At 40.4% G+C, this 18012-nt stretch overlaps 1 protein-coding gene across 1 annotated transcript in view; it reads left to right on the top strand.

Annotated features, from left to right (window-relative positions):
* The first annotated feature begins 2971 nt into the window (after nt 1-2971).
* The window catches only part of lars2 (leucyl-tRNA synthetase 2, mitochondrial), a 30247-nt gene continuing 15206 nt past the window's right edge, over nt 2972-18012 (top strand). The window contains exons 1-7 of the mRNA XM_062422349.1: nt 2972-3127; nt 6975-7219; nt 8807-8938; nt 15393-15484; nt 15567-15627; nt 15725-15814; nt 15977-16120. Coding sequence (XP_062278333.1) covers nt 6986-7219; nt 8807-8938; nt 15393-15484; nt 15567-15627; nt 15725-15814; nt 15977-16120 — 753 coding nt within the window. The 5' untranslated portion in view covers nt 2972-3127; nt 6975-6985. The remainder of the gene's footprint in view (nt 3128-6974; nt 7220-8806; nt 8939-15392; nt 15485-15566; nt 15628-15724; nt 15815-15976; nt 16121-18012) is intronic.

Genomic DNA, 18012 nt, shown 5'->3' with positions numbered 1-18012 from the left:
TGGGTTGTTTGTCATGGTGGGAATGGGGAGGTGGATGTGGGTGGAAGAGGAGGATGATTGGTTGCTTTCAAAAGGGATTTGTTTGAAAAACAACAGACGGCATGCTTGTACCTGAGACTCAAAAGCAATGTGGCAATCCAAAAAAAATGCACAATGTAATGCAACTAAAAATAACTGATTAAAAGAATATGCCATTAAATTGAGGAATGATGCCATGCTGCTTCTTTTTTTTTTGCTGTTAATTAGAATAAAATATAAGAAGTGGAACCGTGAGACAAAGCTGGCATCTGGAAAGAGGATCAGACTTTCACAGAACTGAGTCCATGTTTTATTTCAGAGTGTTGTCTCTCCCCAGACTCCCAGCAATAAACTGGCTTTGCTCACCCAGACGTTCCCCGAGGACATCAGGCCTCCATCTGCTCCTGTTATACCTATCATTTTTCCTGATATGTCATGTTGTTAGAGGACCATTATTTTGAATGTATTGACCTTGAGTAGCCACATTTCACAGAGTACGGGCCTCACAACATTTGACAAGGAGAGAATTTTTGTTTTTGTGCTCATAAAATTGTCACTTAATGGCCCTGAGTAACATTTATTATCTCAATCTGATTTGAACTATGAGAGGTGGAGTCCCGGAGTCCGCCATGAACATGAACATCTCATCAGTTTGTAATGAGGAAACACTAGGGGCACCATTAGAAATTAGATCAAATTTCAAAACATAGGCGTATTTCTATGCACCAATCATATTTTTTTCTGTTTTTCCATCTTCCCATTAAGTGCAGGGAAAGTCAGCCGGTGTGACAAGTGAAAAATCAGATCAGACCAATCAGGATTTAACAATATTTTAATCAAAATCTGAAGACAGTCATGGGTTTGCTTGCTTGTGTTTTCAGGCTGCTGTCACTTGAGTCTGATCAAACCACACCTAAACAGCTGTAATGACACAGATTAGCTGAGATTTGAGAACTAACAAACATTTTTCACTATTTCTTCTGCAGGAATTAAAATTTTGAACAACTACCTGCAGTCCTCCATGAAAAATTGTTACAATAAGGAAGATAGTATCAGATTCATTCATCAGAAAGCCTCCTGCTGTATCTGTCTGCTGACAGACGAAGAGTAAGTGTCTCAACTGTGTCAAAAAGCCATTTCCCTCTCTCATTCCTCGTCTTCAGCCACATCCTGTTTTGCCCTGGGCGGAGGCACCCATTTAACTCTGATATACGACGGCAGGCCGGAGCAGATCCCCAGGTTTAGCTCACTGACGTCAGATTGAGGAACTCTCTCTGTCTCCTGCTAATGATACCCCACCCTCCCTTTTCTCTGACTTCTTCTCTCCTTCGCCGCCTCTGTCTGAGCGTCAGATCAAAGATGAGAGCCACGGGGAGAGCTCGTAGAAAAAGAGGCTCTGATGAGACACTGCCTCCTCCTCCTCCTCATACTCCTCAGTGCTGCTCTGCTCTGTGATGAAGATGAGAGTGAGTGGAAGTGCTCACTCAGTCAGCAATCACTTTACGCTGGAAGTTGGCATCAAAGACATTGTGCTCGTCTCAGAAATCACGCATAATGAAAGCTCTCCAGAGGATACCTGTACTTCTGTTGGTTGTAGAAATGATTTCAGAGATGTGTTCTGGCTGAAATGTTTAATCTCTTTGTGCGGGATTATGATTTAAGACTCCAGAAGATAAAAGAAAAACAACCAAGAGGTTTAATCAAGGAAGCTGCGTCAAGACTTTGAAATAAAACAGTAAACATGTGATGCATGCTAAAAGTCAGTGGATTCAAATGTTACCCAGTTTGGTCAATATAACAAAACAATACTGTGTTAATGTTACAAAGAGGCAAGGGGCTGTTTTGATCCAGTTATTTTTTTATTTTAATGTTGGGTTATTTTAGCTTTATATAAACTATACTAGACTATACTGCAACAACTTTAAATGTAATATAGATATTATTTTGTACAAGAAGCATTTGTGACAGTATTAGCTAAAGCTTGTTGTGTGTAACACTGATGCTTTAAAGATTATTCATAAGAAATAAATTTAAAAAATTTGGTTGTGAAAACTCTTTACACCTCCTAAGTTCCTCAGGAAAAATACTCCAAAGGACCTCCTGACCACCACAATTCATAAATTAGCAACTTATTAACATTTATAATCGTGGCCTTGGTGACTTATTAAAAAGTAAAATGTCCATGATTATTTTCCAATGCATTATCAACATTAATAACTGAATTGTTATTCAAATGGTAAACAAAATGATTTCTCCCAACCCAAAAGCCAAAATGTTGTTTCTTATAGTTTATAGCCGATTTTTAAATCATCAATAAATAATTTATTTGCCATTATTAAAGCCAGTTTGTCACAGCCTATTCCTGCTTTATTACGGATTATTAAAATATTAGAAAGTTAAACACAATTACTAATACAGCAGAAGTTCTTGACAATGAACGAAAAGGAAAATCATTTTCCTTTTGAAATCGGGGGCAGATTTATTGGGAATAATAATTTAGGTATTAAAACATTGATTAAGGAGATGCATTGACTTCTATTCATTGTAGACAGCGAAACCCTATGGAGGCCAATTTCCGCCACTGTGATGAAAAAAAAAAGATCCTGTAAGTCATAATAATGAGAAACTATCTCAAAATAATGACTTAGTATCTCAAAATAATGAGAAACTATCTCATAATAACTTACAGGATCTTTTTTTTTCATCACAGTGGCGGAAATGGGTTTCCATACAACCCAAACCTTAACCAGTACTTCAGAAATTATGCTTTGCCTCATTAGGACCTGGTTTTGGTTTACGAATTTGTTGGTGGGATTAATATAATGCACATTTCTGTAATGAAAACTACATGATCGGAAGCTTTTTATTCTTACGTTTATGTTTTAACATGATCAGCAGGACAAGGCTTAACGTTACGTCATTGTCAACGCGCGAGCGTGTCTATAAAGTTTATTTCAAATCCAAGATGTCTGCGCGCTTGGAGGAGTCGTGAGGCAGGAGAGCAGGTCGTTTACAGCTAATTTAAAGGCTCAATATGCCATTTACAACATGGACTAATGGTTTTACATTAGCGACCATAACGCGGACATAAAGACCAGGAAGTAAAGCAGTAAGTTGTTTTTTTTAAATTGTGCTTCATGCTTCATTCAGAGCAGCAACACGCAGTCTGAATCAGAAAACAACTAATAATCAACTTTAACGACCTGAGCACACACAAACACGTATAAACATGTATTTGCGATAACTTCAAGTGTCGAAATGTGCTTGTTTGTGTTAAGTGAGCAGAAAGATGCGTTTCATATGTCTGAAATCAAGGTCATCACAGCATGAAGGATGGTTCAAAAAGATACAAATCAATCATATTTGAATGTAGTGACGCGTTGTAGTTGAAAAAAATGAGCAAAGATATTAGAACAAAACTGTGATGTTTAAAGGACAGGTTCACCATTTTTCATGTCTGTCTTCAAACAACAGTCAGATGAATAAGAAAGTGGGGAAACTCAAGAGATAAATAACATTTTGGAGAATTGTAAGGAGTGAATAAAGAAATATATACAAATGCGTAGGATGTATGTATTTATACATCCATACATACACACATAAGAAAGAGAAACCAACACCTCACGAGCAAAGAAGTGTAGTCTGTTTGATTTTTAAGATTTAAAAGCAGCAACAGAGTGGGCTGCTCCAGAGCCATCATTCCTCCTGTTCATACCAACCATAAAAGAGTCCCTTCAAATGTGTTTTCAATGTAAGTGATGTGTCCACACAGTCATTTAAAAGTTGATGTGAAGCTTACATGAGGCTTCAGCTGTCTGAGTTAGACATTTGAAGTGGATATCTGCCACATTTACAGTCTTTTTAGCATCAAAGTAACATCTTCAAATTGCTTAGCCAGCATTTTAAAACTATATTCATTTAATGTAAAACAGACAAAAGCAGCAAATCTTCTCATTCAAGAAGCTGTAACTGGTCAGTGTGTGGTTCACTTTTGCTTGAAGTTTACAGACATGAAAACAGTAACAATAAAATGGTTTCTGATTCATTTTCTGTCAATTGACTAATTGATGAGTCGATTTGGGCTGCGACTAACAATTATTTTCAGCATTGATTAATTTGTTGATTATTTTCTTGGTTAATCGATTAGTCGTTTGGTCTATAAAATGTCAGAAAATGGTAAATCACTGTTCCTCAAAGCCCCAACATCCTTACATGTTTTCATTTGTCTCAACCACGAGTCCACAACCCAAAGATAATCAGTTTACTGTCACAGAAAACCTAAAAATGCAGCAACAATCAGGAAATGTTGATATTTTTTTCTTAAGGAAAAAGAACACTAAAATCATCAACAAAACTGTTGGCAAGCAATTTTCTGTTGATAAAGTAATCATTGCAGCTCTAGAGTCAACGTATCTTTCTCATATTATGTTTATTCACAGTAAGGATTATTTCTAATGTGGATATCGGGCGGAGTTGTTTATTATTGATTTCACGTTCACTCAATTACAGCAATAGACACTTAATCTCTGCCACAGTTTCACAATCACAGGTGAAATGATTAGTTGATAAGTTGATTGACAGAAAATTAATCACAAAACTTTAGATAATCAATTCAGTCAACCAATCAACAATTTAAAATCCTCACCTTAGGCTTTATGAAATTGTGATGGACATTTTTTTTTAAATCATTTTATAGACCTAATGATTAAATGATTATGTAAAGAATAATCTGCAAATAAAATAAATTGCAATTCGCAGCCCTAATACAATAACTAGTCAATATCTACTCACGCAGTATATTGTATACAGGTACAGATACAATACCAGAATTTCTGTTCTGATACTAAAACATTTTTGATACATCACTTTGAGGTGGAAAAAAACATTTTTTAATTTAATAAGATAACACTTTTTTTTAAAGCCAAATGTCTAAATGTGGCACTGTTTTCTTAACAAAGCTGCCATTCAAAAATGACTAAAGTGAGCAAAATTATTGTTTAAATCAGTAAATATCTGATTAAGAAGAATGATAAATAAAAGTAAGAATAAGTAATTAAGACAGAGTCTGAACCAGCACTCAGTTTTGGATACTTGTTGATAGACACACATGTTCAGTACCCAAAAAGTAGTTCAAAGACTGATCTCCAGCATCGCCGTCACATGCAGCAGTGCCAGCGTGCTGTTTGCAGAAGTTTTCACTTTTCAGTCACTCTTTCACAGGAAACGCCCGAATGGATGATCTCAGTCACCATAGAAACATTTTCTCAGTCTCTCGCCTCGACTCAGCCCACTCACTCGCACCGTCAGAGATGCACACAACCTTGAGTGCTCAACTCTCCCAGCCTCAGCCTGAGGGAGGAGTGTTGGTTGCTGCGATGCTGAGGTTACACTCCAGAGAATTCAGTAAAAAACACATTTCCCACAAGCAAGTGGGTAGCTGAGAGGGGAGTGGAGATCGTTTCTCACTGGTTTTACACTATTTAGTCAGAAAAAAGCTCTGTTAACCCCAGAAGCTTTGTCCACACTGGTTTCATTTCAGGTTTGTCACATTCTCGTTGAACGATGTGGAGTATTGTAGTTAAACTAACTTTTTTGGTTTAGGCAAGTCTTTCTCCCAAAGATACATTTATAATCAAGAACATCGCAGAATATGAGATGAGCATTTCATTGAATTCTGTACGGCATCATTTTCATTTTCCTCATTTTCATCTCAGTGTGGCATCAGGCCCTGGAGATGATCACTTTTTCCACTCCGCAGCTCAAAAGGTCTCACAGTCTGAGATCCAGATGTGTTACTGGTGTGAAAATAGTCTCCTGACAGGTCAGGTTAGCAGCAGTCTTCCTCTGCTGCAAAGGAGGCAGAGAAATCTCTCAGGTTACCTTGGAAACTGTGTTTATGTACATCTGTGTAGGAGACTAATTTAGGTCAAATTGTTTTTTTTTTCTTACATGTTGACTGTCTGACCTACATTAAGTCATTGGACAGTCTGGCCTATCTGCAGCCTTTTTGATGTGGCCACAACACGTTTTTAATATTGTTTAACTGGATAATCCATCTGTTGCTTTTCCACATTTTCTTTTTACTAAACTAAGAATGACTAAATGTCATGTACATGGCTGAGGTAGAGACGTGTATAAGATTGCAGGGTAGTTTCACAGGAAACAAATCAGTGAATAATTATAAAATCAGTTGATTGAAGACGTCGTTCTCATGTCTGAGCTGGCGGCTCAATGAGAACAGCCTGATCACATCACACTGAATAACGTTCTTATATCACAAAATCCTGCACAGAACACAGACTGTGAAAACAAAAATCACAGGTTGACAGCTGCAGAGCTGAGATATCAGTCACTGTGTTATTGACAGGCGGACTCACATGTGCTGTACTGCTTCGTAGATCCAATATGTCCGAGCTCATAGTCCACAATGAAGCATTGAACTGGGCCTGTTGTTGTGTGGATTATAATTCTGTGATTTCTTTTTAAAAAATGTTCTTCTTTTGTAATGTACCATTATACCATATAGTGTTGTTCAGGATCTTAAAACTTTAGAGACAAGATTTAAGTGTTGTCAGTTTTTGTCAGTCATGATGGAGAACCAGCATGAATAACACCAGCACCCTCAAACTGGAAGCAGCTAAATGGTATTCAGCCATCATTCGTTTTATCTAAAATTACCCCTGTGCTTTTCCTAATGTGACATGTTTACATTTCTTCTGTGAAAAAGGCTTAACCAACAGTCCATAACTCAAAAGCATCAAATTTACACTGTAAAAAAAGACAAAAGTAGCCATTTTTCACATTTGAGACGCTGGAGTTTGAAATTACATTGTTATTAAAATGACAGATTAACAAATTAATGAATCCGTCTTTTGAGCTCCACTTTTTATAACCTACCTCTGGAAAACAAATTAGTCCACTGACCTGACACCATCCCATCTCTCTGCCTGTTTCAGGGGACCGAACCATGCAGGTGTTAGTGAGAAGGTTGGCTCTGTATCCTCTGGGTGTTGCCAGGTCTGGCCAAATCAGGGCTGCTCTCCTGAACCCAGTACCCTGCCTCCTGCCCCCCAGTACCCGCACCCTGTTCAGTGAAACAGGAGTGTGGGAAAAGGACTATCGGACGGAGACCCGACGCCGAGTGGAAGAATGGTGGCACCCACGAATCATGGCTCAGTGGCGCAAGGATACGCTGGAGGAGGTGAGACGGCCTTCAGTCTTCAGCTCAGTGATTGTGTATAAATCTGTGAAATGTGCAATAATGAGTTATGATCAAGTTCTCTGAGTATCCAGATTGTGTGTTACCTTATCCACATCTCCTCAACTTAAGCTACTTATTCATTATTATTATTCAGATGCTTTTATCAGGGTTTCTTTAACCATTATATACAAGCTACTTATTAATAAGTCAGTAAAAGAACAAAATATGATATAAATGATGAAACGCTGAAAAGAAAAGTCAAAGCTTAATTTATTGGAGTAATACATGGTTCCACAGCTGCAAGTAATGATTATTTTTCACCGGTGATTGATCTGACAAGATGTTCACTTAATAACAGAGAAAAGCAGCAAATGCTCATATTTGAGAAGCTGGAACCAGGAAATGTTTGTCATTTTCAATTTTCATTATGGAGCTCTAACAATGATATGAACATGAAAATCGTGACTAATTAATTTTCTGTCAACTGAATCCTTTCAGCCTTACGTGCAGCAGAGTTTAAGCAAGGAGCCAAAAAAGTATGTTGAGGTGACTCAGCCGTTACAGAAATAAGTGGATGACCTGAATCAGCATGCACCTGCAGGCAGATGATCAGAAACCGTTATACCGAAATGATGATGTATACACATATACTGTATAACCAGGTGTCTCATGTTAGATGTAAATCTCATATCCCCAAAAGAGATCAAAACCAAGATAACATTCAAAACCGGGAGACTAATGTGCATGAAATTGCAGAAAGTCTTTCATAAATGGACAGAAGTGCTGGCTTTTAAATCTGCTCTTTTTTGACATCACTCACACTGTAAAAACAGCTGCTGTAAAAGTGAAAATTTTGTCCAAAAGCCAATGTTGTTCCAGCCCATTTTGGAGTAATTTTTTCACTTACTCTGCTGCAAAATCCACATTCACTAAATCCATCAGTCTAGAGAAATCTGTATGTAAACATTGAAACACATTTTAGCCTTTAACAAAAAATGTTTTAATTGATTAATAGGTTATTAAGCATCCATCCGGATGTTTCTCAACTATTACTGGCCCTTGTAGCTCATCTGGGACTCAGAGCTCCGGCTGATTTTATATCCTAATGATCTGAGCGTGTGGCTGTCTGGGAGAGGCTGACAGTGATTAAGTGCATTCATGACATCCCTGGTCCTAATTAATTAATTTATTGAAAAATTCATGGCTCAGGTTTCCTGTAATCACGTATAGCTGGATGTAAGTGGTACTTACAGTGTTGCTGTGGAAACAGTGTTGTGACTGCAAACCATCCATAATCAGCGCTGCCGCCGCTCAGATTTTGACTCTATAATCAGACGCTGTTGGAGCCTCAGCGACAGTAATACACCAGAAGTCAGCGCTCCCGTTATGTGTGTGATGAGTTATTATTCCTGTCCTGACCTCATCAGGTTAATGCAGTATCCTTCAGGACTCATTCAGAAGGCAGACTGATAATGAGGTGATCTCTTACACTGTTATTGTAGTCTCTCAGGATTAAAAGTTTTTTGATCCCGTCCTCATCCCATGAGATTTTTCTAATGGCTGTTTACATTATTATTATTTTCACAGAGCTCCAACAGGAAGAAGTTTTATGTCCTCTCCATGTTTCCATACCCATCTGGGCGACTGCACATGGGCCACGTGCGAGTGTACACTATCAGCGACACAATTGGCCACTTCCAGAGAATGAGAGGACATCAGGTACACGTCATTTCATTTCAACACTTTTTCTGAATGTACACGACTTTTTCCTAAAAGTAGAAGTTAGAGAGACTTTTAAAAGAACATTGAATGTGTGACTGTAATGTAAAATATAAGATCAAGGGAATGGAATAATAGATAGCAAAGGGGATTTTCCACAGTATTTGAGCACCAAAGATGGTAGGCGGAGTTAAATGTAACTCATATTCATTGAAACGAGAATTAAAACAATATTTGGGTGAAATGACAGATTTGTTGTCATCAGCGTTAAGTTTAAAGGTTATTTCGCATGCATACTCACTTTTCTCCATACATCACCTCTCAAAACAGGTTTCATGTCCTTTTTCATGTCCTTTTAGGACATTTAGAGCTGGTTGATCTCTCTGTGTTTGACATATATACGATAACACTGTATTTGACGTAACTGCTGATATCCCCACACTTTATACACTGCTCAAAACAATAAAGGGAACACTTAAACAACACAATGTAACTCCAAGTCAATCACACTTCTGTGAAATCAAATTGTCCACTTAGGAAGCAAGACTCATTGACAATCAGTTTCACATGCTGTTGTGCAAATGGAATAGACAACAGGTGGAAATTATAGGCAATTAGCAAGACATCCCCAATAAAGGAGTGGTTCTGCAGGTGGTGACCACAGACCACTTCTCAGTTCCTATGCTTTCTGGCTGATGTTTTGGTCACTTTTGAATGCTGGCGGTGCTTTCACTCTAGTGGTAGCATGAGACGGAGTCTACAACCCACACAAGTGGCTCAGGTAGTGCAGCTCATCCAGGATGGCACATCAATACGAGCTGTGGCAAGAAGGTTTGCTGTGTCTGTCAGCGTAGTGTCCAGAGCATGGAGGCGCTACCAGGAGACAGGCCAGTACATCAGGAGATGTGGAGGAGGCAGTAGGAGGGCAACAACCCAGCAGCAGGACCAATACCTCCACCTTTGTGCAAGGAGGAACAGGAGGAGCACTGCCAGAGCCCTGCAAAATGACCGCCAGCAGGCCACAAATGTGCATGTGTCTGCTCAAACGGTCAGAAACAGACTCCATGAGGGTGGTGTGAGGGCCCGACGTCCACAGGTGGGGGTTGTGCTTACAGCCCAACACCGTGCAGGACGTTTGGCATTTGCCAGAGAACACCAAGATTGGCAAATTCGCCACTGACGCCCTGTGCTCTTCACAGATGAAAGCAGGTTCACACTGAGCACATGTGACAGACGTGACAGAGTCTGGAGACGCCGTGGAGAATGTTCTGCTGCCTGCAACATCCTCCTGCATGACCGGTTTGGCGGTGGGTCAGTAATGGTGTGGGGTGGAATTTCTTTGGGGGGCGGCACAGCCCTCCATGTGCTCGCCAGAGGTAGCCTGACTGCCATTAGGTACCGAGATGAGATCCTCAGACCCCTTGTGAGACCATATGCTGGTGCGGTTGGCCCTGGGTTCCTCCTAATGCAAGACAATGCTAGACCTCATGTGGCTGGAGTGTGTCAGCAGTTCCTGCAAGATGTAGACATTGATGCTATGGACTGGCCCACCCGTTCCCCAGACCTGAATCCAATTGAGCACATCTGGGACATCATGTCTCGCTCCATCCACCAACGCCACGTTGCACCACAGACTGTCCAGGAGTTGGCGGATGGTTTAGTCCAGGTCTGGGAGGAGATCCCTCAGGAGACCATCCGCCACCTCATCAGGAGCATGCCCAGGCGTTGTAGGGAGGTCATACGGGCACATGGAGGCCACACACACTACTGAGCCTCATTTTGACTTGTTTTAAGGACATTACGTCAAAGTTGGATCAGCCTGTAGTGTGCTTTTCCACTTTAATTTTGAGTGTGACTCCAAATCCAGACCTCCATGGGTTAATGAATTTGATTTCCATTGATAATTTTTTGTGTGATTTTGTTGTCAGCACATTCAACTATGTAAAGAAGAAAGTATTTAATAAAAATATTTAATTCATTCAGATCTAGGATGTGTTATTTTAGTGTTCCCTTTATTTTTTTGATCAGTGTATATCTTTGCTTACAAAGAGGCGCTACACTGTTCCCCCAGCTCTTCTGCTTTTCTAAATGGCTGCATGTACACAACACATTATTGAGAATATTAATAATAATAATAATAATAATAATAATAACTTCGATTTATATAGCGCCTTTCAAGGTACCCAAGGTCGCTTTACAAGAGTGGGAGTAGGGGGGTAGGGGCAGGGTGGGGGTTTAGGGAGGGTAGGCAAGAGAGAAGAGGTGTGTTTTGAGGTGCTTTTGAAACTGTGACAGAGAAGTAGCGGAACGGATAGGAGGGGGCAGGGTGTTCCAAAGGGTAGGGGCAATTGCACAGAAAGCCCTGTCACCAAAGGTCTTGAGTCTGGTGCGGGGAGTGGAGAGTAAGTCCTTGCTGGTGGAGCGCAGGGACCGTGACTGGGTGTACGGGTGGAGGAGGTCGGTGATGTACTTGGGTGCCAGTGAGTGAAGTGATTTGTAGGTGAGGAGGAGGATTTTGTAGCTGATGCGTTGTTTGATTGGCAGCCAGTGGAGTTTCTTGAGGATGGGGTTGATGTGCTGCTAGGGCTTGGTGTGTGGCTTGGTGTGGCTATTATTAATATCATCTCTGTTCACACTCGCTCACTGAACTGTGACGCTGCCTATCACTTTACTCACGCTCTCTTCTCACAGTGTGCACATAATATAATGCACTCTCTATAGCATTAATGTAATGTGGTAACATGATGATACCTCCTCACACTGCTGCAGTTACGCAACCAAAGTTTATACAATCCAGGGAGCATGTAATTAAATTTTTCTGTGCTTGTTCTTGAATTTCTAAATGTGTGGCCCCCTGCACATCTGAGCATCATGAACATTATTTTAATCCAGGGCATTGATCCCTAATCTATAACTTTATTGTTTAATTCAGATTTTTTTGTGTTTCGTTACATATGTTCGTACATACTTTTTTTTGGTTGAGGTTACCTGGTTATATCTTTTTATGTTGTTGGATAAAAACATTGGACCCATTTTTTTGTGATTTTTGAAAGTTTTTACTTTACACAGTCTTCACAGACACATTTTTGTATGGCCCTTTAAACCCATTGAACCTTTTCATAGGGAAGATACACATTGTTCTTGTTGGCTGACAATTTATGATAACATAAGTAGTAGTAGAAGAAGTTCGAACCTCTCCTTGATATCTCCTTTTATGGTTACAATTGGGTAAACAAGGTAAAAGTAAAATCCATACTCTTGATCTCGAGCACTCGAGTGTGTTATTGATTCGACTCTGTTTCAAATCAAAGCGTTGCGGTCGATATTCAGCACTCTGTTTGAGTCCACTAAACTGTGGGCGTTGATGAAGCAGTGACCAGTGTCTGACACACGGATCGAGCTCCTGCTGTCACCCGCATCCTCTGACATCACAGTGACAACCTATGTTCAGCTCTTTCCCTTTGGGTTTTCCTCACACCATAAGACGATAAGGTGGTTTATGACAAGCCTCTCCTTTCTTTCTTTTTCTTTTCCGGGTGGATTTTGAGGTGCATATCTCCCTTACCTGCAGTCTGTTTCCTCCCTGAACAGAAACACAGTTTCACATGACTGGCAACTACTTCCTGCCCAAGAGTGTACTCTCAGCATCTGTCAGAAAGCAAACCTTGTTCCACTGTATGCTCACAGTCTATTCACTAGTTAATTAAGGGAGTTACGTTCTGCTGATGGTCACACCCTGCAGCTATTTTCTGGCTTTCAAGGAGATTTCAAGTGTGATATAATGGTCTTTTAAATAATGAAATACAATGATTTCTACTCAGACCAAATTTTCTGTTGTCCTACACCAACACGTCATCAAATCTCAATGTTACAGAGCTTGTGAAAAAAAAAATGTGTTTCTTATTATTACTTCAGTTGGATGTTTGAGCTTCAATGTGCAAAGTTTCACAATAGAAATCAGTTGTTACCTTCATCTGCTGAAAATGGAGAGTTTCTCTGAGCTCACCTTAAGTCTGAGTTTAAGGAGCGGGCCTATGAGCATATTTTGTGACATTACACCTCCTTTGGAGCCAGTGGTGGTCCAGTATAGCGCTTACACAAGTGTGATATGGAAACTTGAAGCTTTCAGTGTACAAACACTGAGAACGGACACAACATGTCTACATACACTGAAATGAATGACATCTTGTGTCCAGCTGTTAAACTTTACAAGTGAAAAATATTTACAATGAGGGAGAAGGGAAATTTGTCATTTTATAGCTTTTAATGAGATAATTGGTAACCTTATCAAACACAAATGATTATTCAAAGCAGGTGTCCATGGCTTACTTAGCTCATTGGATTAAGTAAATTGAATTGATTAAACAAACCAGATGTAATGTGTTGGTTAGGTTTGGATGTTAAACAGTTAGCTAGGTTAGCTGTTTCCTATTGTTTCTAGTCTTAATGCTGCAGTAGATCAGAAAATCTTTTTCATGATTTGGGTGAACTGGTCCTTTTAATGATTTAAATGAAAACAAATTAATCATGCTTATCTTCTTCCTGTCCTTCATTCTGCAGGTGCTTGTGCACATGATCTGTTGTATATAATTAGGAAACTTAATGACAAAAGGTGTTTGGTAATGAATAATGAATAAGCTGAATTTATTTAATTGCATAGTGAGCTCTGAAAGACACTAACATAGTCGGGATCAGGAATTACAAGAGTTTCATTTAGAATCAATTTGTGTGATGAGAAAACCAACAAGTGTTGGTTTTGCATTTCAAAGCTGCCACAGATGGAGTGAGTCTCTTAGCTGCGACCGTGTGGGTGGACACTTGCATGAAGCAGTGTGGCCCCACATTCACAAAATCAGCCTCCCAGCACTCCTGTCCTTCCTGCTGTGACAGAGAAGAGCCTGGAGCTGTGGATGGATGTATCTGTCACAGGTTGGCACTGACGTCCTCTACATTACAGCGGACAGATTGTAATAAAAACAGCCTCCTGTTTCTCCTACGTTCATCTTCCTTCGCCTCCAGTCACTCATGCTTTGAAATGTCTCCATGATAACAGGTTAGGAATGAGCCTGTAAAAACTGGGACCAGTCTATATGCGTTGTGTGGACATAAGGATAAGTGGAGCTGAAGCTATTAGCAGTGAAAAGATAATTTGCCTCTGCCACTCTCTTTGAACTTTGAGAATTGAGCTCACTAACGCGGCCTGTCCATCACAGCCATTCCCTGTAACAACGACTCATGAATACGGTCTGACTTTAATGGAGTTTTACTCTGAATAAACAACATAGTAGAGTATCCATCCTAATGAGGTGCATGTTTTTCTTTGCTTTGTTATTTACATAGGTTATCTTCAGCTTTTGCCTGACTCTGTGTGCCTGTATTCCTCCTGAGCAGTCACAGTGGTCCACTGAGCTGAGCTCTCTTAGCCTAATACCATCCAGTGCTGGGCTTTACAAATGAGGGCCATGCAGTTACCAAGGATACCAATTCATCTGAAACATCAGACCCAATAGAGTCCGTACAGCGATCCTCTCCAGTCCTCGACTCCTTGTCACTCGGCTGCTCCTCTACTTTGCTCATGCCTTCCACTGCTGCGCTTTTATCTCGTCTCTCTTTCTCTCTCTCTCTCTCTCTCCGAAGAGCTTCAGGGGAAAGAAATTAGTCAAAAGAAAAGTCGTCGGCAATGATTCATGTCAAGGAGGGTGTAATGTTAAAAAGAGGGGCAATAAAATGTGGAAGTGAATAAAAGTATGGAAGCAGTCATAGAGAGGAAGTGGCAGCAGATGATGATCATGGTGGTGTTTAAGAAATTCATTTGTAGCAATTCCATACAGACATTAAAGGCTGTTTAGTATTTAAAGCCGTCACATCCACATCCTCTATTCTGAACTAGGCCTTGCTCTTACATTATATAACAGCTGCATTAAATTGCAGGCTACATCTATGAACCACGGCATGTAATGGAGTTTAGATCAGCAGGGGGACAACGCATTATCATATAGAGGCCATCCTGTGCTGCATTTAGGGAAACCCAACACTATTTGGCTGAGTAAATTCCCTCCTAAAAGAGATGGAGGTGACATTTTTTTTTTTTTTTTTTGTACAGCTGGCTCAGATCCTCATTTTATATCAGAATAGGCAACAAAAGGACAAAACTCACAGAAAGTCAGCCATCTTTAAAGTGCGTTAAGGTTAAGTTGGTCACTACAAATGTACTTGATTGTGTGGGATTGCACTATTGAATATTTCCATTATTTATTAATCTGTAGATTGATTTATTGTTGCAGATTTAATTCAACATTAAATTTTATAACTGAAGCAGCAATCCTCACATTTAAAACAAATTGTTTCTCAGGCATTTCAGCTTCATAAGCTATTTAAAAAAATTAACTGATAGTCAAAGTTGTTACAGATAATCATTTGGGTGCTAACACAGAGCTCCTAACTGCGTCCGCAGGTGTTAAATCCAATGGGTTGGGATGCTTTTGGACTTCCAGCAGAGAACGCAGCCATTGAGAGAGGTCTGGACCCAGAGGAGTGGACTAAAAGGTACATTTATCACGTCTGTCTTTAGTGAGCATTCATCATTTATACACTTCTCACTTGTTGCTGTTCTGCTTCATCTCCTCAGTAACATACAGTCCATGCGGGAGCAGCTGAACAGCCTCGGCCTTTGCTTTAACTGGGATCGGGTGAGTAGAAATAAGAAGGGAGCATCAACCAGAGAGTTTGGCAAGTTTACATCAAGTTTGCTCACGGTGTTGACCTAAATGTGGCTTTTCTTGACAGGAAGTGACCACTTGTCTTCCAGACTACTACAGGTGGACACAGTATCTGTTTGTTAAGCTGTTTGAAGCTGGACTGGCCTATCAGAAAGAGGTAGGATTGGGTTTTTACACTAAAGTGCTTATCCTGGATTTCTTTTGGATAGAAGCTCTTTGATAAAGTGTAATGAAATGGGGACAACCTTGAAATAAAGCTTGTGGTCTGTCTTTTCAATTCAAGCTACTTGCTAAGCTCTGCTTTTCATGTGTTATCCAGGCTGTGGTGAACTGGGACCCTGTTGACCAGACAGTGCTGGCTGATGAGCAAGTGGATGAAAATGGCCGCTCCTGGAGGTCTGGTGCTCTGGTGGAGCAGAAGCTGCTCACACAATGGTTCATCAAGACCACAAACTATGCCAAGGTATGGCTCTCTAGTGTGTGTGTGTGCGTGACCAGTGGCGCCTGAATGGCTGGCCAGCAGCAGCTTCATTTGGGCCGAAATGAGCAGCGGAGCCCTCTGATAACAATCATTGCTGACAGTTCAGTCGCAGCAGCTGCAGGCCTGCCTCTCTGGTTCTGCAATCAGACCCCTGGAGACTGTAATTTGTAGCCCGGCTTCCCCCGACCAGCAACAGAGACCGACCGACTCAGGGTAATACCGCCAGGCGGCCCGGATGGCTGATGAGAAGCCTCCACCTTTTTAGCACAGAGGGGAGCAGGCCTGGTGCAGGGGGAAATTGCCCCCTCTGGACTCATATGAGTCAACCACAGGAAAGTGAGTTCATGCATTAAACATGCAGCACATGCACATGCATTTTTGGACATGTGGGCACACTCTGCATAGTTACCCTCTAGAAGAAAAAGGTTTTTGTTTTATGTGGGAGTGGAAAGAAATTTTCTCACACACATAAATCCACCTAAAGTTAAGTTAATCATTTTCTAATAGAATATTTGGTTAAAATGTGGAAGACTGGTGCCATGAGAGGGGCAGGTAGAACAAGTGTAACACAATCAACTGTCTAATTTGTCTGAGTTGATTTGAATGCTGTGGTTAAATAATAGAAAAATAGAAACTTTTCACTGCCTGAGAGGTGTGAAGTTAGTCTCAAATGTCTGATATGCTTTAGAAATTGGTTAGAAATAAAGTATAAGATTTGCTCAAACAAGCAAAACACTGTCCTTTGAGTGTAATGTTAATTTTTTTGCCAGTTTTGTCATTTTGTCATCACTTTGTCCACATTCAAGCCTCACCCAGCGCTGAAGTCGCCCATGCTTGTCCATGTCAGAAGTGTGAGTGGAGGTGGAAGCAGCCTTCTGTGACAATGTGCATTTCTAATTTTCTCCGACAAAGCGGAGAAGTGGGAAGGAAGGAAGAGGGAGGTGTTAAGGAAAAGAAGTGAGAAAGACAGACCTCGTCAAATGGAGCCCTGCCAAATAAAAAACGCTGTAATTGGACTGTGATTTCCTACTTTTTGTGCTCGCCTGCACACGTGTTCGAAGTCAGCGACAATTATTCAGCGGCCATCAGTTTGTCCTGCGTTGTGCTGAAGGAGTTTCTCATGAATTGTAACCACATTGTGTCTTCCAGGACACAGATGACTGCATATTATTAATAATATGGATTTTTTTTGTTGTGTGCACAATGCAAAATGATCACGTGGCAACAGCAGAGTTTCCAATTTCATGCATAATCACACTTGTTGCACTCAGGCGCACATGCCCATCTCCTTGTTGCACAGCTCTGACAGCTAAATGATTCACCAACTGAGTGCTCGGTGTGTTGTTCAATTATAATATTGCTCTAACGTCAACATAACTTCCAGAAATAATACATGAGGTAAACTCCCCTTCAGTAAACACATACATTAGCATGGCTGCATTTTATCTGAAGTGCTCTTGATGTTTCTTTGTCAAACACATACAAACACACACTTCTTGGTTATTGCTATACAAGGCTTTCTCTCTCAAGCTTTTTCTTCGTTGCCATGGAGACTCTTGACCTTGCTGTACATCTTTCATTTACTCCTCTTTTTGTGCCAAACTACAATTTTTTTGCCCAGGAAAGTGAAATCATTTACTGCCTCTCACTTTAAAGCCATCATTACTTTTCCGTCATCACTGTGCTGCTGCCGCCACCGCTTTTTTTCTTCTTTCTTTCTTTGTTTTGCTGCGTCCCCACCCAAGAGTCTCTCAGTCATGCTGACACACTTTTCTGCAGTATTTATGTCTCTGTTCTTCCACTCTGGAGCAAATCCATAACTGACACACTCTGCTTTCACGCTAGTGATGACTATAGCCCGTGTTTATGTTTGT

Source organism: Scomber scombrus, chromosome 7 (assembly GCF_963691925.1).
Source record: "Scomber scombrus chromosome 7, fScoSco1.1, whole genome shotgun sequence".
Classification (NCBI taxonomy): domain Eukaryota; kingdom Metazoa; phylum Chordata; class Actinopteri; order Scombriformes; family Scombridae; genus Scomber; species Scomber scombrus.
The sequence above is the reverse complement of the archived record's forward strand: the minus strand, read 5'-3'. Positions and strand labels throughout refer to the sequence as shown.